At 42.7% G+C, this 25,314-nt stretch overlaps 1 protein-coding gene across 6 annotated transcripts in view; it reads left to right on the top strand.

Annotated features, from left to right (window-relative positions):
* PATJ (PATJ crumbs cell polarity complex component) overlaps positions 1-25,314 on the top strand; it is a 202,846-nt gene that overhangs the window by 89,130 nt on the left and 88,402 nt on the right. For all 6 annotated transcript variants that reach the window (XM_075002220.1, XM_075002217.1, XM_075002218.1 and 3 more), the window contains 2 exons: positions 886-924; positions 2,662-2,770. In XM_075002220.1, coding sequence (XP_074858321.1) covers positions 886-924; positions 2,662-2,770 — 148 coding nt within the window. The remainder of the gene's footprint in view (positions 1-885; positions 925-2,661; positions 2,771-25,314) is intronic.

Below are 25,314 nucleotides of genomic sequence, written 5' to 3' on the forward strand. Positions count from 1 at the left end.
TTTTATATTATTATTATCCATTGTCAAGCTTTTCTGAAATCCCACTTTGGGCCAAGATGTAAGGAATAGCAAACTTAGTTAGAATATTTTAGGTTGCAATAGGAGCGTGCAGACCTACCAGTGTGTGTAGGTGGAGGGGTGAGTCAGAGGGAGCAACTGCCTTGGGGCCGGGTGATTTGAAGGGGCCTGGGTCTCCCAGCCATCACTGCTCCTGTGGCGGTGGTGGCAGCCAGAGCCCCAGACCGTTTACATGACTGCCGGAGTGCCAAGTTATGTGCTCTGAGCAGCACTAAGGGCTGGGGAGCAGGAAACATGCTGCACTCTGGGTTCTCCTTGGCTTCGCCCTTCTATGGATGCAGAGGTCCCGTGTGCACACGTTGCCCCGGGGTCTACAGATGCTATCCGCTGATCTATCAAAACAAAAAAGCAGTCCAGTAGCACTTTAAAGACTAACAAAATAATTTATTAGGTGATGAGCTTTCGTGGGACAGACCCACTTCTTCAGACCAGAGCCATACCAGAACAGACTCACTATTTAAGGCACAGAGAACCAAAAATAAATATTGAGTTTGTTCTGGTATGGCTCTGGTCTGAAGAAGTGGGTCTATCCCGCGAAAGCTCACCACCTAATAAATCATGTTGTTAGTCTTTAAAGTGCTACTGGACTGCTGTTTTGTTTTGATGGAATACATATTAACACAGCTATTTCTCTGTTACTATCTGCTGATCTGGGATTGTGAATGATTACTACAAAGAAATGTGTTTGGAGCAGGATTTGAGGAAAAATGTGGCTCTGTGGCATATAAAATCAGAGGATACCCTAGGTTTTCCCCTCTATTAGAGAAAAAAAAGTTCACCATTTTAAAAATCTTTCTTTGAATACAGGAGCTGCCAGCTACATCCTACACCCCTACAGAAAATCAGGTAGGTCACATGGCAATTTTTCTGTATCTGCTCCTTTCTATGGGTCAATTCCTGAACTCGTCTGAACTGTTCCAGTGCAAAGTCTTAACTACTTTTGCAGGAAAGCAAGAGGGTAGTAGCTTTTTGTTTGCCTTCTGAAAATACACTTCCAGTGGAATCATTGTGCTTTGGCTCAGACGATATTTACAATCAATCAGGAAGTGATAGAACAAACTTGATAGCCTTTTCAAAGCCTGGGCCAGCAAAAATCTCTTCTGGATAGGAAGACCATTACAATCCTTGTAAAGGTTCTGTAAGCTTAATATAAGAGAACAGAGAGTACTTTGCTTTAAGTGCTGGAGAAAAGCATTCCAAAGAACAAAAGAGTTAGTAAGCGGACTCTAAACTTGTAATAGGTCTGATATGGCACAGGCACCTGGAAGTATGCAATACAAGATCTCCATGTCTACATGCCGAAAAACGAGTGTTGCTTGTTGGGCCTCTTGTCCTGGTTTTATTTTAGAGTGTGCAGATGGATGGGTGTGCATGTGGAATGTATGCATGTGTTCACTTTTTTTGTGGTCTTGTGTACTTTTGGGAAACAACTTCTGCTTCTTTGAGATCCTCTCATTAGATTTCTTCCCTACAAATTAGTGGCATTCATCTGACTTTTGACTCTTTCGCTGGCCTCAGTGCAGCACGCCCCGGTAATAATTTTTAAACAGACAGGATGATACCAGTTGTATTATCAGCTGCAGTTTTGTATTCAGATTACATGGCATATTACTGATTAGAATATTTTAACATGAATTTAGACTTGAAATATTTTATGAATCTATGTGGAGGTCCTGCATTCCTTATGTGCAATGGAAAATATTATTTCAGATCTGATGGTTGATTCCCAAATGGTACTTTCCAGCAATTAAAAAAAAAATAATTGCAGGCATTTTTGTTGCTCTAATGGCCTATTGTACTCACTGTTCACTTACTAAAGTGTATTCTACTATTAGTGGTGCAATGGTAGGGGATGTAATTGAACATAATTTAGTGAAATCACATAGCTAATTTCAAATGTGCTCTATTTATTTTGAACCATAAAAACAGTTGGTTGGATGTGCCAGCTTCTGTTTTCATTAGATTCCAGAGCCCTCCTTTTATACCTGATATGCATCGCTGTATGCATCATTATACAAACTGTCTTTATTTATGTGAGGTAATAGGATTTTATTGTAAGTTATCATTCAGACTATATTTTAATTGGAACCAAAATGTAGAGGAAATATTGTGTTCTATTATAAATCTAGGAGCAATAGGGAGACCCATTCCTATTTTGCTCACCAAAACTGTTTTGGATTTTGACCTGTATCAGGAAATGGCAATGGAAGATGAAGAAAGGGTTTAAAATCCATTCTGGGATAATATTTAATGTTGTATTGTTAACCCTTTGGTTAAAGGTCGCATTTTGTTATACTCCACTGCATAGGTTTACAATGAAATACCAGTATTTTTCCAGCAAATAAATGTGCAGTCCATTTCATATTATTTTTGTTCAATTTCTTTTTAACTTCAACATTTCTTACCATATTTTTCATTTGTAAAATTCCTTGGAAAAGAGGAGTTAAAATGAATTATTTTGAGAAAATATATTGAACTGAAGAATATGTGTGTACATGGCTAGCCTCTCTGTGGAGAAGAAAGAAGTAATTTTTATTATTCTTGGCAAAATGCTTGAAACCTATTTTGTTTTTAATCTATCAGAGAAAAGGTGGAGCACCACCTCCTATGAAATTGCCACCTCCTTATAAAGCACCCAAAAGACTCCAGTCAGAGGAGAATGCAGCAGAGGAGGAGGATTTTTATACAGAGGGTAAGTAGTACCATGTATCTCTGAGAAGTGTATTGTATTTTTACAGAATATAATCTGTCTGTGTGATGGGTTACACTGTAGTTACCCTGTTGTTACAAGTTCTGTTCATGGATTAATTTCCATCTGTAAGTAGTACTCTGTGACCTGGAGAAGCTACTCTCAAACATCTCTTTACTGTGGACTGATTAGTAAAATGTAAGCTCCTGTTCTTGTGACAGCAATCCCACCGTTTCTCTTTTTAATTTTTATTTTTTGCCAGAGTACTGAGAGATGTTGGCTTAGTTTTTCGTTTAGCTGCTCAAAAAACAATGAGCAAGGTCTAAGATGACCTACAATTTGTAAGATGCTGCTTTAAAGCAAATAAGATGCTTCACCATTGTGACAGCAGCAACAGCTGTACCGACCAGGCTGAAAACCCTGAGTATGCAGTTTCTGCCTTCATAGACCTTGCAGTCTAGATTAGACAGTATGCTTCACACAGTCCACCTTTCTTTATTATAAAAAAAGGGGAGGGTGGGTATTATTGGAATTGGGGTTTATGGATTTTAGGGGAGAAGTATGGTTTGAATGAAGGATGTATGAGAAGAGATGATAGTCATGGGGAGGCTGCTTCTAAATTAAAGCCTGGAAGAGGGACAGAAATCCATGCCTACAGTGAGTAAGTAGGAGGGTTGTGTAGAACATCAGGTCTGTCACAATGGGTTCCTTGAAAGGAGACTCTCTCATTTTGTACAGCACCTTTAGGTGGTACAGTTGTTTACAGATGTTTCTGAATGTTTTATGCTTGAAGTGCAGTTGTTGACAGATTGGAGCACTACGTACATTCAGGAACACCTGGAAGTTCAGGACTTCATCTGGAGGTAGAGAGTGGGGGGAAAATCTAGCTTTAGATAAACAGAAATTAATTAGTCAGTAGGAATGACTCTGAGGTGTCCCAAGAATCTTACTCAAGAAGAGGTGACTTGAGAGTCTGTATCATACTCAGCACCAGGGTAGCTGGCCATTTGCATGGCCATTTCGAAGGTTTTGGCTAGTGTGGATGTAGCCTTTATGTCAGTATAATTTATGTTGCTCAGGAAGGTGAAGGACACCCCAATCCCTCCCTCCCCCTCCCATGACACACAAAATATGTTGATCTAAGCCGCAGTGTGGACATAGCTACTGCTGCTCATTAGGGTTGGATTGATTAAGTCAACAGCTGAGCCTCTACTCCTGTCAGATGAGAGCATCTAAGTTAGAGAGCTTACAGTGGCAAGCTCTCTGGAATAGCTTTAGCCATAATGAATGGAGCATAGAGTGATATATTTGCCAGCCTGCTTGGCTTCATTGGTAGCGGCTGCATGTTGAACCAGCAGGAGTCTTTTCAAAGCTTCTCCTTTCAGTCCCAGAGTGGTGTTAGAAATGAATCTGGAAGTTTATATAAAGTGTCTTGGGCCCTTATTTGTCAGGTTGGATGACACATTCTGCCCATCTAAAAATAGGGGAAAAAGAAGTCTATTGGGGTGCTTTAGCTATTTGGGTACCCAAATGAAGGAGACATGAGCTGTTTGGGTACGCTGTAGTGTGGAGGAGTCATGCTTCGCATTTCACTCCTACTGCCCCTAGGTTTAGTATAAATGGATCTTCTGCCTTTTCACCAACCTATTCAGTCCTTTATCTATCAGTCTTATGGAGCCTCTCTTCACGGAAGCTGATTCCAACCTGAGGCTGGTGTTGCCGGTTGTAAATCTCAATCCAGGATCCAGCATTGCCTGATGAGGCCAATGTTCCAAATGAGCGTGTCATGGCAAGCGTGTAGCCCGATTACTCCTTTTCCTCACGCGCTGTTGTAAACTGCTATTGATGTGCCCAATTTAGCATTTCTGCAGCCTACTTCTGCAAGTGCAGCCAGGCTCATGCAGGGTAGAGGACTGCAACATCGGATAGTCCTCAGCCTTAGATAAAAACTTCAGAATGGTTTGTTTTAATCACTGTTTGCAGAATACTAAAGAAAATGTATTGTGGGAATTTTTTATTCTTCTCTTAGAAATGATTGTTCTATGGTGGAGGATTAGGTTAGTAACCCCATGTCTTCTGGACAGTGGATTTCAAACAGGATGCTTTTTTTTATTTTTATTTTTTTTTCAATATTGTAAAATGAAGCCACTTGCATTAGCAATTAACCATGGTACATCACTGGCATTGGTATGCTGGTTTGGTGGCTGAAGGGCATATATGTGCACCAAGAATTTGTGATACACTAATGGGCTGTAATAAGGGGAAAAATAGTTTGTAAGTAGAGCATCTCTCCTGGGTTTCCATAGGCTTTAGGAGCTGTGTAATTTTGTTTAGCTTTACAATTGAATTAATGTGCACACAGAGGAGAATCAGAATTTATCCTTCAAACAAATTAAAATATACACAAAAATTAAAAATAAAATTGAGAATGAGTTGCGTGAACCCGACAGGAATTAACTCTGGCAAGGGCTCAGAGTCCTCTGATTTCAACAGGCATTTGTCACTGTTTTCTCTTTTAATTAGAGAATTACATTGATCTGATTCAGAATGGTTCTTGAAGTAAAAGAAATAATGATGACTACTTCTGCTACCTGAGACCACTTTGCATTGCTGCCAGAGTGCCACTCTGCATGGCTCTGAGGACTGGGGTGGTTGGGCTGTCCCTGGTATGGGTGGTGCTAAGTACTGTCTGCTTGGGGCACTGCCCTTTCTGGGGGTTCGGAGCCCCCCTCCACCTTGCCCCAGGCCCTGTGGTGGCAGTCGTCCCTCTTGCCTTTGCCTTACCTATTGAGATGATTTGGAGCTGACTGAAGGCATGGGGGTCTGTCGTTACAGTGGTCCTTGCAGGATTGGTGCCTTAAGGTTAGTTACCAGCCCCTAAAGGCAGAGACTATCTGTTCATATATGTTGTTACAGCTGCTAACATAATGGAGCTCTGATCTCAGCTGGGGCCTACAAACACTTCCCTAAAGTTAATGTTCCCAGTTATACCCAAACTACAGGTTGAGTGTGTGCCAGATTAGAGAGGTTCATCTGGCAACATCCACAATCTGGCCTGAGTTTAGTTAGCTAGATGACCACTTATCATGGGTGTGGCCAAGTTTCTTGTGGTCCCATAAAGTTTGTTTACAACCACCAGTCCTGGCTCTCAGTGTTCTCTGCTGTTATTTAGCTGTAATTTACCCCTAAATGTCTTCTAAGAGCCTAGTCAGCAGTGGAAGTGTTGGTGATGCTACTACATAATATTGACTGCCCATGGTTCAGCAAATTCTCTTGATCGGCACTGGTGAGGTCCTCAGAGTGCTGGATGAGAGAGGCTCAGCCTGTAGTGAGATGTGATAGCTTATTCTTTTTGCATAAAATCATGCATCTGCACCTTTAAAAATGTTCAAATACAAGCTGTGCATTTAATGAGCAAAAATTATAGAAGAAACAGAGGCTGTAAATACATTAATCTATTAGAATAATCAGATTCCTGAATAATTGCGAGTGTTTGAAGAAATGTCAGGTGTTAAGGAGTAACTTGGCTTTGTAAATCACTGGAGTGGTTGTGGGGTGTGGGGGGGGGGCGGCGGCGCTGGTTGCTTAGATGTAGGGTGACCATCCGTCCTGTTTTTTCCAGGACAGTTCCATATTTAAACTGTCTTACAAGCGTCCCAACTTTAAGAAAATGAGCAGACTGTCCCGTATTTTGCAGGGCTCCTGTTCGTTGGTGACTTGATGTCTTGGGGCTGCAGTCCCCCCGCTGCCAGAGAGCTCTTCAATGGGGCGGCTGCCCTGTTCCCTGGTGCCCTGTGCCTGGGGGCAGCAGCTGCAGGGGAGCTTCTCCTTGGGGCAGCTGCCCCACTCCCCAGCACCCTACAATGGCAATCCCCATTGCTGGCGAGTTCTGCCACGGGGTGGCTGCCTCATTCCCTGGCATCCCATAGTGAGGGAAGGCAGCTCCCGCTACCAGGGATCTCCTCCATGAGGTGAATGCCTTGTTCCCCAGCATTCCCACCTTGGGAAGGCAGCTTCTGCTAGGTGGAAGCTCCTCTGTGGGGCGGCTGTTTTCTGTCACTGCCGGGAGGCTGCGAAGCCCCTATTCTCAGGACCCCCCCCCATCCTCTGCTCCTCCCTCATCAAGAGGCTGCTGAGCCTCCCATCTCCAGTGCCTCACCAAGGGGCAGCAGCCCTGATCACTGAGAAATCCTGACCTGGGACAGCAGCCCGCCATCCCTGGAGGCCAGCGTCCTGTATTTGCCATAGGGTAATGTGGTCACCCTACTTAGACATTATTGTCAAGTCCTTTTGTGAGAGGCTGCATTGTGAAACAAGAAAACAAACAATACATTTTCATTGCTGCTGCTGCAAAATGCTTACTCAGAGACTAAGCTTTTGCAGTAGAACACTGCCTCTCCAACAGATGTCACTGCAATCAACAGCAAATACCAGTGAGGGTTTCAAAGAGTGGAAAGACATGACCAGCTGAAAATAAAGTGTATGAACCTTTATGAAGGGGCTCAGGCATTAACAATTTCTATATTTAACAATGTTACTTTTGCTAAGTGCACTATTAGGCAGTGTATTTAGCTTTGTGCATTTTCATAGATAATGCAGAATAGTCAGGATTACACAAATAAAGCTCTGACTTTCATTTTTGAGCTCATGTTAATCCTTATTTAATGTGTCTCTACACTTTAATCTTCTTTCTTTTCTTATTCACACTTGTAATTAACTAAAATACATAGGTTTCTAACCAACCCCTAATAAAAGAACTAGACGGGCACTGAATTGTAATTTAGAACATCCCTGCAAGCTTTTGTACTAATGAGGATACAGATCCTGATGTCCATCATTTTATGTTTTTACTTATGTTTTTGAATCAGATGCATAAGCTATCTTAATCTCATGTAGTGCTGCAATATTGAAATTTCATTTGAGTGAACTACTGGTAAAACTGTAACTGGAAACCTTTGGGACTGGAATTTTACTGTGTACATGCATGTCATGCACTGAACAGATGGTTCTCTGTGTGTGTGTTGCCCTTATATATATTACAAAGAAAGACTAGGTAATGTTAAAAATGAGTGTATTAATGATGATACAAACCCACTGAATTACACTTTAAAAAGATTAGTCATTTGGAGTAAAGAATTAATAAGGAAATCCTAAGATGAGTATATTTAAAAATCAAATAATTATAAACCTCTAAGACATTTAACCAGTTTTAAATTTCCAAAATGAGAAATTTAACATCTTCTTAACATTCAGTTCAGTATTCACATTATAATGAAACTAAAGCTGTTTGTTTTAGAATGGTAGTAAAATACAATTACTGATGAAGTTGAAAGTTTTTTGCATGCTAATAATAGTAAAGTGGTTTTATGTCTGATATATAAAATGATGCAAGAACACACTTTCTTAGTAATAAAAAATGTAATTTTACAATTTTCTTAAGTCACTTAGATTAATAAAAATTCCCAATAACCTTGGTAATTTTCACTAAAAGAGTGTGCACGTATAATTAATGCTGTTAACTATTTCTCTCTCCCTGCGGTAAGAGTGGTTCATTAAACGTAATATTAACTGAAACTACTTGTTAAAAATATAAATGGCTATGTTTTAAATGGACTTGTTTCTGGGGATAGAGATGTCATTTTAAATGCTAGCAGGGTAAATCAATGCAACAAACAGCAGCCGTAGAGCACCAGTGGGTCAGATGTGGGAAACGAGAGATTTGCTTCTCCCTGCATACTTTCATAGGCAGCTCTAATCTGCTGACAGATGTAACTGTTAGCTTGTGGGTTGCTTGAAATTAGTGTAACTGATTGCATCTCATAATAGAAAGAGACTGACAGCTTGCCCTTTAGGGCAGAAAAATTCTCAGAGAAATAGGCCCAAGGTCGTTGGAAGAAAACGAGCACTGGGTCTGTGTATGATGAGGATTTGAGCTGCTTACAGCACTGAATGTTTGTCAGGAATGCAGATCTCTTGAAGTACGTGCTGGTACAGCAATGGTACAAGGGGGGTTCCCAGGTAAGGATTCATATGTGTGTGTGTGTGTGTCTGTGTGTCTGTGTATTGTAATTGTTTCAATTACAAGCCATTTTAAGTATTTTAATGATCATTCAGAACTAATGAAGTCATAAAGGCAAAAGGATAGTAGCACAAACCATTTTTCTCAGCTGGGAGCATGTTCATACGCTATGTAAGACTCTTAGATGAATTTAGTACCTTTAAATTACTTGTCTTATATTTTATTGTAAATCACTGTTTTAATATACTTAAATGCATGATACCAGAGTGCAAAACTGTTAACAGCAGGTCAGTCTTTTAAACTATTGGAATTCATAACATTAAATTCCTTGTTGCGTGGAATAATCGACTCTTTTTCATATCTGCTGTTGTAATGTAGAAACAGATGGCTGAATTTCCTTCACTTTGCCTGGTAAGAATGTGTTAGGTAAATATTTGCTGAATAGAGGAAAAAGCTGCTGGGAAAACCTCAACAAAATATTCAGCATTTTCATTGTAGAAGGCAGCAAAATAGGAATAAAACAACTTGGTGGTGGACAAACAAGGGCTTTTGCATTGAAGTATAATCTGATCTTTAAGTGTTGCTTCAAATCTCATTAGATATTAGGCATGACAGTTTATTCTAACACAAGCCAGGTGTCCAGGTAACAGTACTGAAGCATTTCTCATGAAATAGGTTTTGTCTTGGGACTGAGAGGTTTGACTATTAAATTCTTCAAAACACGGTAAGGGGGTTGGGAAACCTGATGTGATCTTGTTCAGATATTGCAGATGCCTAACTTCTCTTAACTTATTACTGTAGAAAGTAGGGTTTGTTCTGTAAAACTGTGTACAAAAGACATTGGTGTACTAATTTAAGATTATATTAGTAAATATCTCTATTACCTCATCACTGCAATGACCTGTAATTAAAAATGTGCCATGATTGGGTAGGAGAGAGGTTTTAAAGCATTTACATGAGTAATGAATCAGTATACCAGGAGGAGGCTATGTGTCTGAATTATTGAACAGCTGATTTTTATTTAGTGTTTTTAGCTGTATCCATGACAAATGATACTATATGCTTGTCAGGAGAGGTATTGGGGGCGGGGAGGTGGGAGGGGTGAGTAAGATATGCAACATGTCTTGTCCAGGGTAGACAAATCCCTAATTCTAGTTAGAATTTTGCAGAAGAGATTGTTCTTATAACAGCACAGTAAACTTTAAAATGCAATTTCCTGATATGTTTGGTTTAAACAGTAGCTACTGGGAATATACAGGGCAAATAATCATCTATAGGAAAGGAAAAATGTTAATATCTATTTATTTTTATACAGAGATCAGTTGTGAAATGTCCTATAGTATGGCAGCAGTTCAGACTGTTCAGCCTAATTTATTTAACTGTTCAGAAGAGTCAATTTTTTTCCTGTATATCAATAATGTGCATTTTCCTTCTTTATGCAGCATACTAATTTTTAATAACTAGTCATCAGTATTTCTTCAGCTTTGTGCAGTTATGGTATGCATCCAAAAGCTTAACCACAATTATTAGCCATAGTTATTTGAGATATATAACATGACTGGCTGCTTTAAAATATGCTTTTATATCTGTTGTCTGCCAACATACATGATGCAAAGTAATTAGGTCTTGGATGTTGACTTGATATGTGTTCAACAGATTGACATCTGTTTTTCTAATCTATCAGCATTTCTAACGCACCTGTCTCCATAGTAGTTAAGTGAAGTACAGAATTAGAATGAGAAGAAATGTAGTGGGAATAGAGGGCAGTCAATTCTGTGTCCTACTGTCAAAATATAATGAGCCTCTAATTGTTTGTATGATGTTGGACATTGTGAGTGGGTTTATCAGTGCCTGGAGGCTGAAATTTGATCCTCTTGCTCTTGCCAAAAGTGAGTTATTACTACAGTTGTAAAGTCATCAAACCATTGAGCTTTTGGGGACCATAAAAGACAATGACCAATTTTGTTGTGCTTTTGGTAGTAGTGTGTGTGCATGCAGGTCTATGTGTGCACGTGTGTGTGGTGTATGTACATATGGATTATGCAAGGGGGGTGGGATGGCAAAGGTTTCAGCAGCATGATATTGAGAGGGCTGCATTACTGATTAAAGCCATGAGTGAGTTCTTGAGGTCATCTCAAACACTGGAGCCTAGGGAAGCAGCCTCTGGCTAATAATTGAATTCATGAACCTTAAGTTCATGAATGTTGAGACCCTACTGTATAGACACGGCTTTAGAATCATTTCCAAATAAAATAAACATTAAACTAATTCTCGGTGATCAAGCCTTTGTGTTCCATGTGTGCATTAAAATACCTTTATAATATCTTTGCAAGTAGCATCAAGTGCTAATTACATCCAGCAAAAAAAAAAAAAAAACTGCAGGAAAATACCATAGAATGGGGATGGTCAGATCTGTTTGCTTACCATTAACTAGCCAGAAATGCTTCTTCAGAGGTGGCCACAGTATCCTCTCCTCCTCCTCCTCCTCTTAATTGACTTGGATCCTACACAGAGACTTTTAGATTAATTTTGCTTGTATCTTGCAACCTTGTATAGCTCAGCCAATGTTGTATATGTGATAAGCAAACCCTAACACATTTAGAAAGTGTTGTGCAAACATAAACTAATTAATTAGGCTGAAACTTGGCTTACGCTGTTAATCAGATTTTTTTTTTAATTTAAGAATAATCATTAAACCAGTGTTGTTCTTGTCAAATCACTCTGATGTTACATGTCTACATAGCCCTACACAAGACTCTCAGCTGATAATGAGACTGGGATGTTCTCCTCCTCCTGTCATGCATGGTTTTGTCAAACAAAAGTTCTGTGCCCCAGCAGCTCCCACTGACTAGGAGCTTCAATATGGATTTAGGAGCCCAACTTTGTGTCTGGTTCATGAAATTCGTGGTCCGTGTTCCTAGTTAAAACAGAAGAGCAATTTGTCTTCCAAAAGGTTGATGTTATTTTGAGATGGATGAGTGAGAAATTGTGAAATTTTGGAGGGAAGTCACAATGTGTTTGCTGCTGCTGCTCTTACCGCTTCATTTCTGGATTCTGATCTGTTCCACAGTGTGGAAACATAGGGCGTGGTGTTCTTCCCCTTCCCAGTCTGCCCCACCCAGCCCACCTCACTCACATGGTTACAACCCCCTGCAATATCAGAGGAAGTTCAGAGTTCTCCCCAACACCGTGAGCTATGTGCCTTACCCTGAGCTCCAAATTTCCTCCTCTCTGTGTTGCAAACAGAGTGGCAGTTCAACCCTTTCATTTATCCATTGCAATCCTAAGTTTTAAAGCTGTTTTGGAGGAAAGAGCAATGAATATGTTGTTTCTCATTCTCTGCTGTCCCCTAGAGAACTGAAATTTCTAGGCCTCGTTCCTCATAGGGACCACCTACTACAGCCTTTCAATTTGCCTCTCCCCCTGCACCTCCTCCGTGTAGTTGTTATGGCAGAGCAAAGCGAAGACCAGAAGGGGAACTCTGCCAGGATTATTCCCATCACATGGACTTTACTCTTCTGAGAAAAAGGGTCTCAGAGTCTAGACTGCTTATTGGCACTTTTGCTCAAGGATGCCTAGCTGAAAAGTATCACAGAGAATTAAGGTTATCACAGCCATCTTTATTCAGACACACAGCATACCTCTTCTTCCATCAACTGGACGAGCGGTATTTGAATACCAGTTTAGAGACGGGCTCTTGGATCTTACTGGTGAGAGCAATCTTAGCAAATCAGAATAATACACGGGGTGAGCTAGAAACCCTCATGTAATACGAGGGACCTGGGGCAGAGGTTTTCTGTCCCATTTCTGGCTTCCCCCAAAAACCCGTGGACATGGACTCCATGGTAGGAATAACAGAAAGGCATTCTGGAGCAGGGTCTTCTGTATATGACACTCTGACATGGCTGTGCATCTTAGAAATTAGTATCTGTGCAGATCATTCCTGCACCTTAGTAGAAAGATTGTTGTTGTCTAGGATGCAAACACACATGTTAACCTGGATGTTGCAGTGCATTTTTGGTACTGTTTCCGGTTGGCCTGAGACCTTATAGATTTACACAGCACAATGAATATTTTTGAATATTTTATATTTTAATATCTGTGGGTTTCTAAAGAATCATGCTAGGTATGTAAAGCTGCCCAGTGATCTGGGAATCTCTCAGAAGACTAATGTACTTGTTGTGCTATATCACAAAATCCTGGAATTTACAGCAGTTAAAATTTTCTAGTTTAGCCACTGAATAATGTAGGATTATCTTATACAATAAGTTTTCTGCTGCACTGTTCGGTTACATATTCAATATCCAAAAGATGGAGTTTCTGGCAGCTAGTGTGGGAGGCTATCCCAGGACTAGATGTGATAAAGCTGTATGGAGGGTGAGGCTATACCCTTAGTTTAAAATGCTGTTGCTTTTTGTGGGCTTAAGTGTCATCTTTCAACATGATTTTAGAGTAGCTGTTTGTGTTTTCATGCAGGATTTTATCACGGGAAGATAACTTCTGCACTGTTTGTATTAGGCCTGCTGACAGGGGGGCGCAAAGGGGGCCATTGCATCGGGGCTGGTGGACTTTAAGGGGGCCCAGGTCTGCCTCCCTGTGTCCCAGGCCCTTTTAAAAAGTGCTACTGTAGCAGCATGTTAGGATGGTGGGGAGCTCTGGAGCTTGGTGCCATGAAGCTGCAGAGCGGGAGGAGGGCACGGAGGTCGTAACCAGCCTAGGGAGCTGGCTGGGGAGAGCTGAGTTGAGCTGGGAACAGAGCTGGGGAGGGAGCAGATTGGGAAGAGAAGAAAGGACTGAGCTCCGGGGTAGAGCCAGGAATGGGATTGTGGGGAATGGAGAAACCGGGCTTGGAAGGAGAGGGGTGGTCAGAGGTAGGTCGGGATGGCTGAGAGAAAGGAACCAGACTGAGAGGCACAGGACCACTGGGTGGATCGGGGAAGAGCTGGATTGGGGGTTTCTGGGAAAGAGAGGGGAAGGAGACGATCTGGGGGACAGAGCTGGGCTGGTGGGGATCAGAGAGGGGAGGGTGCTGATCTGGGCACAGACAGGGGTGTCAGAGCGGGGAAGAATGGTGGTGTAGGGGCACCTCCAGGCAAGTAGAGGGATGGGTTTGCCCTCGACCAAGGGGGGGTCTTCTGATTGAGGGGTGGCCTTTGGAGTTTCCCTTTCTTGAGGGTGGTGGTTTGTGGCTTTGTCTGAGGGAGTGGAATGGGGGAGCCATTGATTTGTGCTGCCCTGGGGCCTGGAATTACTGTCTGCAGAACTGAATTGTATTTAATCCGCTAGTGCCACTGTGATGTTCAATCTGTCGGTGGGTTTTGTTTCTTTCTCATCTAGCTAAAATATCCTGCGTTAGCAGGAGCTAAGCAGTAGGGAAGAAATATGCTGGAGGGTTTTGCGAGTCCTCTGCCCCCCCAGCACTTAGGTCTGCAGAATTCTCCTGGTCCTGAGGCTCTCTAAACTCAGCAGTCAGGATTTTACATCACTAACTGCTTAGTAGATCTGAGATAACCAAAGGAAATCCTGGCTCTGTAGGCGTGAGTGCTTTGATGCTCCTTAATATGCAATTTGAAAGGCAAGTAAGTAGGCAGAAAGGAATTTTTCTTTCATGAGGAACAAGTGCACAGCATCAGAGTACTCTGCACGGCAAATTTTCCGCGAACAAGTTCATTTTTTCAAAAAGATGATGGTTCATTTTTCGTGGCTAAGGAGGTATTTTACAAGCAAGTTCACAAAAAGGGCTTGGCCCCTAAGAACCTAGATATGGTATACAGTGTACCAATGCTATATGTCATAATTATGGCCTACTGATGACCCTTCATGTATAGGGCTTGAACTGGGGATCTAAAATAAAATAGAGCCCGTGGCTTGCTTGGATCTAGCCCCTGAAGCACGTCTCTCCTGCCAGCATCTGGCCTGGGGTGAGGAGAGCCCCGTAGGCTGCAGGCAGGTAAGCCAGGCCTGGATCTGGTCCATGGGCTCTGCCTGGCAGGTGGAAGAAAGCTCCATGTGCTGCTGCACCCCCTTCCGCCTGCCAGGTAGAGCCCCTGGAAGCTCTGCCTGGAGGTTTTTCCCGCGTTGCTCTGACTGATCATAATTGCAGCCAGCTGGAGCAGCGTGGGGTGTGTGGGTGCGCATGTGCAGCCCTTAAGGGTAATGGGGGACATGGAGCCTTGTGTTCCCTGGGGAGTTATCTGGCTAAGCACTCCTCCTCCTACACAGACCACCCTTAGCCTGCTCCTGCATCGCCTTTCGTCCAGACCTCACCCCCCCCCAGCCCACTTTCTGGAAGCCGCTTCCCACACTGAACCCCTTATTTTGGCCCCACTTCAGAGCTGTTGGGAGCCCACAAAATCTACTAGTCCTGGCTCCCCTAAACTTTGGGGCTGGTGTGCCAGGGGAATGAGGTGAGTCTCTTTTATTCATTGCTTCTTCATTGCTGACAATTTTTAAATCCTGCTTGGATGTGTTTTCTAAAGAATTTTCTACAGAATATTCTAAAGAATAGGAATCCATTTAGAGTTCTGTGGCCTGTGCTGTCCTGGAGGATAAGACTCGATGGTCACAGCAGTCCCTGCTGGCCAGCGTCTGGCCTGGTCTGGTCTGGTCTGTCAATCTGTGGGCACAGCAGATGAGTTTAAAAAATCAAGTGGATGTTTGCAGGAAACATTTTTTCATCTCTTGTAATGAGGCGTTGCAAAGAAAAAATTTGACAGAGACAGAAGGCACCTGCCACATGAAGAAGTGAAGCTATCATAAGCATTTGACAAGGCAGGAAAGAAGGTGCAAAGCTAAGGATGGGCACCAGAGGAGAGGAGCAGAAGAGAGGAAAGCAGATCCTAAAGATCCCAAATAATAACAACTCTCTCAAAAAACAAGTGGGTACAAAAGAAAAGAAGCCTGAAAGGTTAAAGAATATTTTGTCATTATTTACAATGTATACTGATTGTACAGTTCTTCTTTAGGCCTGGACTAGTTATATTTACAGGCATAAAATCATCACATTCTCAGATCATTTTCTGAATCAGCATTTACTTGCAGTGGGTTAGCTATTCTGTGAGATTGATGGCAATTTGTATTGATCGTGTACGCTCATGTGCTCTCCCATGCACTCACGCTCTGACACATTATATAAAAATTCAATAATTTCTTGCCTCTTGTGAGACATACATGTACAAAATAAGTGTGTGAGAGACAGCTTCTTGTTGTTTGATTTAGCTGGGGTTGCGAAATAAGTTAGTCTTTGTCAGACACTTCAGCTTATACAAATGCTGCTGTTACAGTTGAAAGTGAAGTAACGTACTTTGAAGGTACATAACTTATGTCCAGTTTGTGCCAGTGAGTCAGAACCCTGTCTGGAGGGTGATGTGAAGTGGCACAGTCCTGGGGAGCTCCACCAGAACATTGTGCTTCAGAGAAGCTACTGCTGAACCACCTCATTGATGGAGCACGTGACACCTCAGTTCTCAGCCGTCTAGCTCTGCTGGCTGGTGCAAAGTGAGAAGGGGAAAGGGCTTGGGTTTTGCTTCCCTCTGCAGCACGGAACACAAATCACAGGCTGGGATCATCTCAACATATCTCGCTTAATTCCCTCCCATTGTAGGGTATGTCTATGCTGAGTTCTAACACCTGAGGCAGTGAGCCTCTGAGCCTGGGTCCATGGACTGAGGCTAACAGTACCATGCTAAAATCAGCTGTCAAGATGTTCAGGCTCAGGCTCTGAAGACCAGCAAAAGGGGTGGGTTTCAGGTGCTGAGCCCCAGCTTCTGACTTCGTGTCTACTCTGCTGTTTCTAGTATGGTAGCAGGAGCCCAAGTCTGTAGACCTGTGCTGCAAGACTTCTTACTGTAAGTGTCTAAAACTCAACATAGCTATGAAGAAGAGGCGTTGGGAACTGGTGGCTCCTCTTGCTGTCCCCTGTTATTGGCCCAGGATGTACAGCAGCTGAGTTTTCTGAGAATTAAATACTTGAATTTCACTGACACTATTAGCCACATCAGGCACATTTGGGTAAAAATTCATAGTCTGTGGTCAGAGGTCAAACTAGATGATCTCTGGCCTGACACTCTGAAGGAGCTGCAGTTGGAGCTGGCCCCTGTGTCTCATCTCCTGTCATTTGGTGTGGGACGGACCACAAGGCAATATGTGATATATTTAGCTAGGTCCATGGTTCTGAACACATCTTCTCTTTATATTGGAGAAGAAAATGTCTGATTTTTAGGACACCCAAATAAACACTAATGAAATTCTGTGGTCCATGACTAATAGCTCCTGTGGTTTTGAGCACAATAGGCTGCAGTACCTTTTGAGATAAGGTTCATGGAGTTCTTTGCCTCCATGGCATTGAATGTGAGGCTAGCTGAAATATCATGATATAATGTATTCATTGTTTGAATGGCAAGAGATTTCTGAGCTCCAGATTGTTAAATTATGGCCTTTTTAATGTGCTCATTTAGGCTCTTGTAAATTGCAATCAGTGAATTAGATGTGTTGCCCTCACAGCACTAGGGTTAGCATTCCAGGGACTCCCTGTTCTTTATTTTATGTTTAAAGTGAAGCTAAGCAGGGAATTAGTTGTTTGATATGCGACATTGGATTTATGTTGTGTATGCTAACTGCATTCTGATGTCGATCAATGCTGAAGGAAGAACAGTGAGTGAAGTGTCAGAGTCCAGGTAGAGCTATCAGTGAAAAGACTATGGCTGTAACCATGTCTTGTATGATTTGAAGGCAATGGTAGCTTGGGGACATAGAAGCCAACACAGAGGGATAAATGAGGCCACAACAAAGTCTCCAAAAGAAACTGTGGTGTTTGACAGTTATGTGGGGTAGGTGTTTAAAAGATTGCAGTATCAATATAATCTGCCAGCCTCTTCAATATACTTCCATTCTTCTGTTTGCATGTGCCACGTCATGTTTCAGCACTGTTTCACTTAAATATATAAATCCTACCTCGCTGCTGAATCATCCAGAACACTTTTCTTTCTCTTTTATCATTATAGGTCTAGGTAGGCTTTATTTCATATCGGGGAAAAATAAACATTCTTGCAAATTTCAGCTCATTCACTGGAGACATAGGTCCAACTTGTCAGAGTTCTGATATCCAAATCTGAAGAAGTGGGTCTGTCCCGCGAAAGCTCATAACCTAATAAATTATTTTGTTAGTCTTTTAAAGTGCTGCAGGACTGTTTTTTTGTTTTATCAGGGAAACAGTTTGCTGAACCTCTTTGGGGGGGCCATCATATGTCTTTGTAGCTGTGTACTGTAACAAACAGCCACCACCCTGCAGAAAGACAAAAGATTGTTTAAAGAGTGGTGCATTGTATATTTGTCACTGTACAGCAGCAAAGCTCGAGTAAACTGAATTGTAACTGGCAAGCCCTATCTCTTACTATTTATTTGCATATTTCTTTCCCGTTTAACATAATAATATTGGAGTGAAAAAGCACCGTGGCAGCATAATGATGTACCTTTTGAAGGCAATTGTCTTCCATTTCCAAGACTTCAGTTTAAAATGAAATAATTATCCGCTTCTATGTCTGGGTTATATTATTGCAGCATTGTTCAGTATTGGTGCAGTGGTCTTATTTCATTATGTATGCATGCATGTGATCCAGGTATTGTGAAAAGAATCTGTAGATGCTACAATAGTAGGCTAAATGTTATTTGTAATATACATCTGCTGAAGTTTAGATAAGCTTATTGTTCATGGAATGTGGAAACAACTCCATATAGTGACAAAAAAGAGCTTAATACCCTGTGTGTAATGCAATAAACACAGAATTTCAATTGCCTAGTGTAAAGTATCTGGTAATGAAGGCAGATAATAGAATTCTTGCAAAAGCAAATGCTAACTGGCTCCCTAGTGCTAGGCAGAGAACTGAAAATTGACACCAGTTGGAGGAAAGAGACAGCTAAAAATGCATTAAAAAGAAGAGTTAGATGCTTGTTTGTTTAGGTAAGTACTTGTATAAATGATCTTAAGAGCGCCTTAATAAGAGGCAAACTGAGAATGCTAACACAATGTCACAGGAAATCATCAGGAAACCCAAAGGATATTTGTATGCAGACTGGATAATGACAGCCTTGGGAATAGAGTGGTAACATTTACCCTACAATCAACTAGCACAGAGGACAGCCCTTGGAAGAGTATTTTAAATAGTAGTAATAGGTGAAGCTTGTAAAATCCAGTATATCTCATTATCTCAAATAGTATAAGTTTGCCCTCCTGAGTAGATTTAATTTTAAAAGCAAAACAGTATCTGTAGCATGTGTATTTTTACACATATAAAGTGCTTTTCTGTCGCAGTAAGTGATGAATGTGCCCTTTTACCAGGCTGAGAGGAGCATTCACCACATTAATCACTCTTTGTGTAATTTCCTCTGTAGTTTCGTAATCTTTCAGCATTTTACCACTGTAGTCTCCTCAGCAGGGACACTGTTTGTTTGTTTCAAATGATTGCTTCCTAAATAAATGACAAGGAATCCTGTTGTACTTTAGAGACTAATACATTTATTAGGTGAAACCCACCCACAAAAGCTGATGACCTAATACATTTGTTAGTCTCTCAGGTGCCATAGGACTGTTTGTTGTTTGTGAAGTTACAGACTAACATGGCTGCCTCTCTGGGACTTGCTTCCTAATTCATGAAACGCCCAGCCCATACAGAGGAATTTTGTGTATATGGGTTTTTCACATAGCAACCAGAAAACAGAAACATTTTAAAAAGAAGCGACCCCTTTAATACTTTTTTTAAACACATTTCTGTGCTCCTTTCTGTAAACCTCATTTTTTTCAGGAATAAGGGTTCTTTTGAAAGGTTTTCTTTTCAAAAGAACCTTGTCTACACTGCTTCCCCCCCCGCCCCGCAAAAATCTTTTCCAAGAAAGCAATGGAATGAGATTATGCAAATGAAATGTGAGATTTGTAAATTAGTGCTTCATTTGCACTTTTCATTTCCCTTGTTTGCATTCCTCTGTCGAAAGAGAAATGTAGTCTAGACATTGCCTCAGAGTATTTATAATTAAAGTACATTCTGCTTTATTGCATCAGTTATTTTCCGTTCCAAAATATAATGCCATACACAGGTTTTGGTATTTTAATGTCAGTCTAGTAATAAATTCCTCCTGCTGCAGAGCCTGTGCTGTGATTGGAGAGAGGCTGTGCAGTGCTGTGTTCCTGCCATTCGCTCTGTCTCAGCTGAGTGAGCAGATGGCCTCACAGCATGTTGCCTGGGCCTCCTGCTGGGTTCTCCTGCATTCTGCATTAATATTGTAGCTGCACAATCAAAATGGGACATGCTGATTACTTATCAATAATCTTTATAATTGTACGTGAATCATACAGAAGAGTTAGCTCATCCTCAATATCTACCGCCTCACAACTGATAGAATGAATAAAGCATTTGGTGGCTAAGGCCCCTGGATCCTGGTTAGTGCAACAGTGGTTGTATCACCAGCTCTGTTCTGTATTTTGCAGCTGACTTTTATGCTTCTCTGACCTTATTTGTCATAGCTATACAATTGTGATAGGAATTCTCAACCCCTAGGTGAATGAAGGAACTATTGAATAATTAATGTTGATAAGGCACTTCAAATAATCCAGTATATATTTTAGAATCTTTGCAACCTTTCCAAAGTGGAGCGCCAAAATCTAACCTTCTGACCTCTATATATGTTCCAAGTGTCGTTGATACTTTCTGAAGTCACTAACCTGTCTGATCCAGAAGTCTCTCATATGGCAAACTTCATAACCCAGCATGACTTTCATTATCATGGGTGTGGCCAAGTTACCCATGGTCCCATAAAGTATGTTTACAGCCACCAGTTCTGGCTCTCAGTGTTCTGTGTTGTTACTTAGCTGTACTGTACCGCTAAATGTCTGCTAAGAGCTAGTAAGCAGTGAAAGTGTTGGTAATGTGTGCTAGCAAATGTTGACCTCCCATCGTCCGGCAAATTTTCTCATCTGGCACTGGTCAGGTCTCAAGGTTCAAGCTCTACTTACAACTGCTCCATAAATAAATAAATAAATAAAATCCCGGGCTTTACAGTTTATGTGGTGGTTAGTAGCATTAGTTGGTCTTTTGTTAAAAGCGCCGTGGCTTTGAGCAAGCTCCCAGCTATATGGGGGAAAGGAGCATGGCAGAGCTGAGCTCCCACCTCGAGTGCTGATGAAAATTGGGTCATATGCCACTCTTGGATTGCTGACCCCTGATGTATATATTTTTAAATAACATAAACATGGACCGGAAAACAGTCCCTGTCCCCTAACACACACACACTAAGGACTCCCTATGCTAAGGTCAATTCCTCACCTGGGCTGTTCTGAGGCATCAGCAGCTGGATTCTCCTCCCTTTCCTGGTGCTCTCCCTAGGCTACTTGAGGTGAAGGAGCAGCAGTCCAGTGTAGGGGTGAGTAGCAATGCCAGCTCAGCTGCTTTGCACATCCAGGTGGGCAGGTCCACGTGTGCTTCCACAACGGGTGCAGGAGTTGGGGATGTAGGAGGCACAAGGCAGCAGTGAGAACGTGCGGAGAGTTGGGAATTTGGTTTACAACGAGTACAGGTACGAGACAAAGATTTGATATTGCCAAGTATCTTTGTCACACACCTAGAGAGAGAGATGGACAAGATCAAGGAAGAGGTAGAAGGGATGTCAGTGCACAGGATGAGAATTAACAATTTAAGGTTCGCAGATGATATAGTTATCAACGAGGCAGATGAAGGGAAGTTAGCAGAACGGGGCAGGTGCTATATGAGGAAGGGAAACAGTACAGCCCGATTATGAACAATCAATAAAACAAAAACAATGGTATTTGGAGATAAGGAAATAGGAAGGAAGATCAGTATAGATGGGATTGAGCTAGAGAACAGAGAGAATTTCACTTATCGGAGGAGCAACATTACGTATGATCTAGATTGTAAGACAGAAATAGCAACTAGAATAGTGAAAGCAAGAGCGAGTTTGAAGGTGATAAGATCTGGAAGAGCAAAATGCTTAGCTTAGAAACAAAGCTGAACATCTTGAAAACTTGTATATTCAGCAGCATGTTGTTCAGACGTGAGACATGCGTGATAACGAAAGATTTGAAGAGAAGGATATTGGCTTTCAAGAGGCGATATTGAAAGATCCTGAGAATAGAATGGATGCAGAAGGTAACCAATGAGGAATTGTACAGGAAGATACAGCTGAAAAAGAACCTACTGCAGAAGGCTATAAGCAGAAGCTATCCCTATTCAGGCATATCTACAGAATGAACAATGAATGAAGATCAATACCCTGGCATTCAGCATAATGGACAGCTCGAGAGGAGAGGCAGACCCAGAGAGAATGAGTTGATGTAGTAGATTGGTGCGGAGCTAGTCTACCAAAACTAAGGCATTCTGCACTGGACAGGAAAGGATGTAAAGAAATAGTGAGGGAGGCATCAGATACCAATGGGCGTTGAGCCCAGGGTTGATGATGATCATAGAATCATAGGGCTGGAAGAGGCCTCAAGGTCATCTAGTCCAGCCCCGTTTCAAGCAGGATCATCCCCAACTAAATCATCCCAGCCATGATTTTGTCAAGCCTGTACTTAAAAATCTCTAGCGATGGAGGTTCCACCATGATGATGATGTGCAAGGGGTAGGAGTGAAGCGAGACAGTGCAGGGGGCAAAGTACAGGGGTTGGGGCACAGGAAGGAGGTGCAGGCATTAGGGGCAAAGAGGTGTAGTGCAGAGAGGGAGTGCAAGAGATGGGGACAGGTTAGCATAGGGACCCTGTGAGGGATCAGGGGCAACAGTGGACACCATGGGGGCCAGGGGCACCAAAATGCAAACTTGCCCAGGGTGCCATTTTCCCTAGGGCCAGGCCAGTGCCAGATGCTCACCCAAGAAGCTCTGTCAGGTAGCTGGCCAGGTGCAAGGTCAAGCCTCTACTCTTGCTGTCCTCACTTGGAGGTGGGGGAGGGGAGGGAGGAGGAAGGGGCAAGTGGGAGAGGGAGATAGGTGGGAGATAAGGGCTGCCAATCATGTCACATCCTCTTCCCTCCTGTGGCACAGGTAGAGAAGGCAGGGATCAACTGCTTTGAGCCTGCAGCCTCAGGCACTGATCGGAGGCAGGCCCTTTGCAGCTCTGCGTGAAAAAAACTTTCAAACTCTGAGAGACCTGGGTCTCTGAACATTGCTGGAGCAGAGCACTAAGCCATGAGTGTTTCTGGGGCTGGGGCACCAGTAGCCCATATACCTTGTCGCCATATCTGTCTGTCAATCTCAGAGTCTGTTCAAGATCTCCTCCTAAGTGACAAGAACTAAGGCTGCTAAATTTGATGTGAAGCTTCTTTTTATCATAACTTAAAGCAAGGTCAGGGTTTGCTTGTGCTGGGACAATGGGATTGGCCTGGAATTCAATTGTTTCTCATAAAATGGAAAGGGAGGAGGAGTTTGGTTGGAGGGACATGTTATCCTGCAGAATGACCACAGGAGGGCAGCAAGTGGAGTGGGTCAGATATAACTATATTGGGCTAGCAGGAGGGAGGGGTGGAGAAAGGAACTGCCATCTGCTGTATATTTCACATAGTTTGTGTATGTGTCTGTCTGTCTGTCTCCCCCAGCTGATAGACGTGTCCCACTCCCCTAGCTCTGCCTGCCACAGTTGCAGCAGCCATGGAGAGGCACTGTTCACCTGTCCCCAAGCTGCTGTGGTGAGAGAGGGCTGGAGTTGTTCTCTCTCCGAGGGCAGCCTGAATAATGACCCCTTCATCCCCGGCTCCACCCTAGAACAATGATTTAAAAGGAGAAGGAAAAAAAAAAAGCTTTGGAGTTAAGGAACCAAGCAACAGCAGGTAAATCTTCTAGCATACAAATATACAGCAGCTATGTCTCTGCTGCTTGTTGTGAAATTCCTCACCTGACCTAGAGACTTATGATTCTTGACTTGCAATCCTGTGTCTTAATCGCTAGTCCAGACAAAGCTTAGACTGGAATGGGCCTTTATTAATAGTATACTCTGTGGTTATAATGCAGAGTAACTTGTCTTCCTGAACCCTGTAACAGTGCAACTCACAGCTTCAGCTTCAAGCCAGATGATTTAAAGATGTATTACAAAGGACCTGATTGGTCATCAGTACCATAGCTTTACTGGACCACTGTGACATCTTTGGCTTAAGCCTGCTGTTAGCTCTCCCCTCCCGCACCCAAGAGCAACAAGAAGACTGGAGTCGTGACTTAAGCCAGAGCAGTGGCTGGCAGTCAGCCCCTACTGCTGGATCAGTGGCCACCAGAGCAGTGACTGGAGCCAGATCAGCCCCCGCTGGCTGTCACCACAAAAACAGCTCCTGGAGTTGCTGGGTTGGCGGCCCAGGGCTAGAGGGATTGCCAGCAGCTAGGGCCAGGTTGCCTTTGAGGGCTGGAGCAGGAGCAGCAGCCCCTGCTGCAGAATCTGCTGCTGGGGCCAGAGCCAGAGCAGCAGCTATCACAGCCAGAAGTCAGCCGTTGCTGCAAGAGCAGTAGCTGGGGTGGAGCAGGGGCAGATTGTGTCTATGCTGCAGGAAGAATAGCAGGGTTGGAGCCGTGACCAGTAGTTAGCCCCTGGTGGGGCCCCAACTATTCGTTGTGGGCAGATTACAGGCTGCCATGAATTCTTTTTATTGTGTGCAACCTGTCTATGACCTTGATTAAAAATACCTGTGACAAAACCTTGATCTTGAGTAGCATTGGCAGGAGGAAGAGAGTGAGAACAGATTAGTCATATTTAATCTTTGTTTTGTAATTAACAGACTGACACACATGCAACAATTAAAACCAACAATTTGCAATTTAATTTGAGAGGAAATAAGTGCTAGTGCCATCTGTCATATATATAAAATACAGAAATTTTAAAAGGTTAGTTCATTTTAGTATTTGTGGGAGGAGGGGCTGCGATTTCATGACATTTGCTAGTGTGACATGTGCAAATTTAATTATTCGCGAGCAGCCGCTGCTTCCCCGGGGCCAGGGGCACTGGCGCCCACCGCCACTTCCCCAGGGTTCCAGGCAGGGAGCACCAGTAGCTGCTGCTTCCCTGGGGCTGGGAGTGCTGGCAGCCGCCACTTCCCCATGGCTCCAGGCAGGGAGTACTGGCAGCTGCAGCTTTCCCAGGGCTCCAAGCACCCTGTATTTGTGAAATTTAACATCCGCGAGGGTTCTCAACACTGAATCTCGTGAATGTTGCGACTCTGCTGTATATGGCAGATCTCTGTATTATTTTATGAATATTATGGAAAGCTTGGTTTGATTGCTTCATAACTCAAAGAATGTAAACTCCTACCAGAACTCACTTTATAGCCATAGGAAGGTACACAATGGTATTATATAACCCAATTACTAGTATGTAAGTAACCATACAGGTGTCAAAACCTTTGAAGGTTTGACTGTGATCAAGGTGGGCCCAACATCCATTGCCTTGGAACAGGGGAGGATGCTGTCAGGCAAGAAACATGAAGCAAAGAACTTAGAGTAGATAAAGCCTAGGCCCTCAGAAGCTGTGACTGCAGAGAAGCCATCTAAC

This window comes from Carettochelys insculpta, chromosome 9, assembly GCF_033958435.1.
Source record: "Carettochelys insculpta isolate YL-2023 chromosome 9, ASM3395843v1, whole genome shotgun sequence".
NCBI classification, from domain to species: domain Eukaryota; kingdom Metazoa; phylum Chordata; order Testudines; family Carettochelyidae; genus Carettochelys; species Carettochelys insculpta.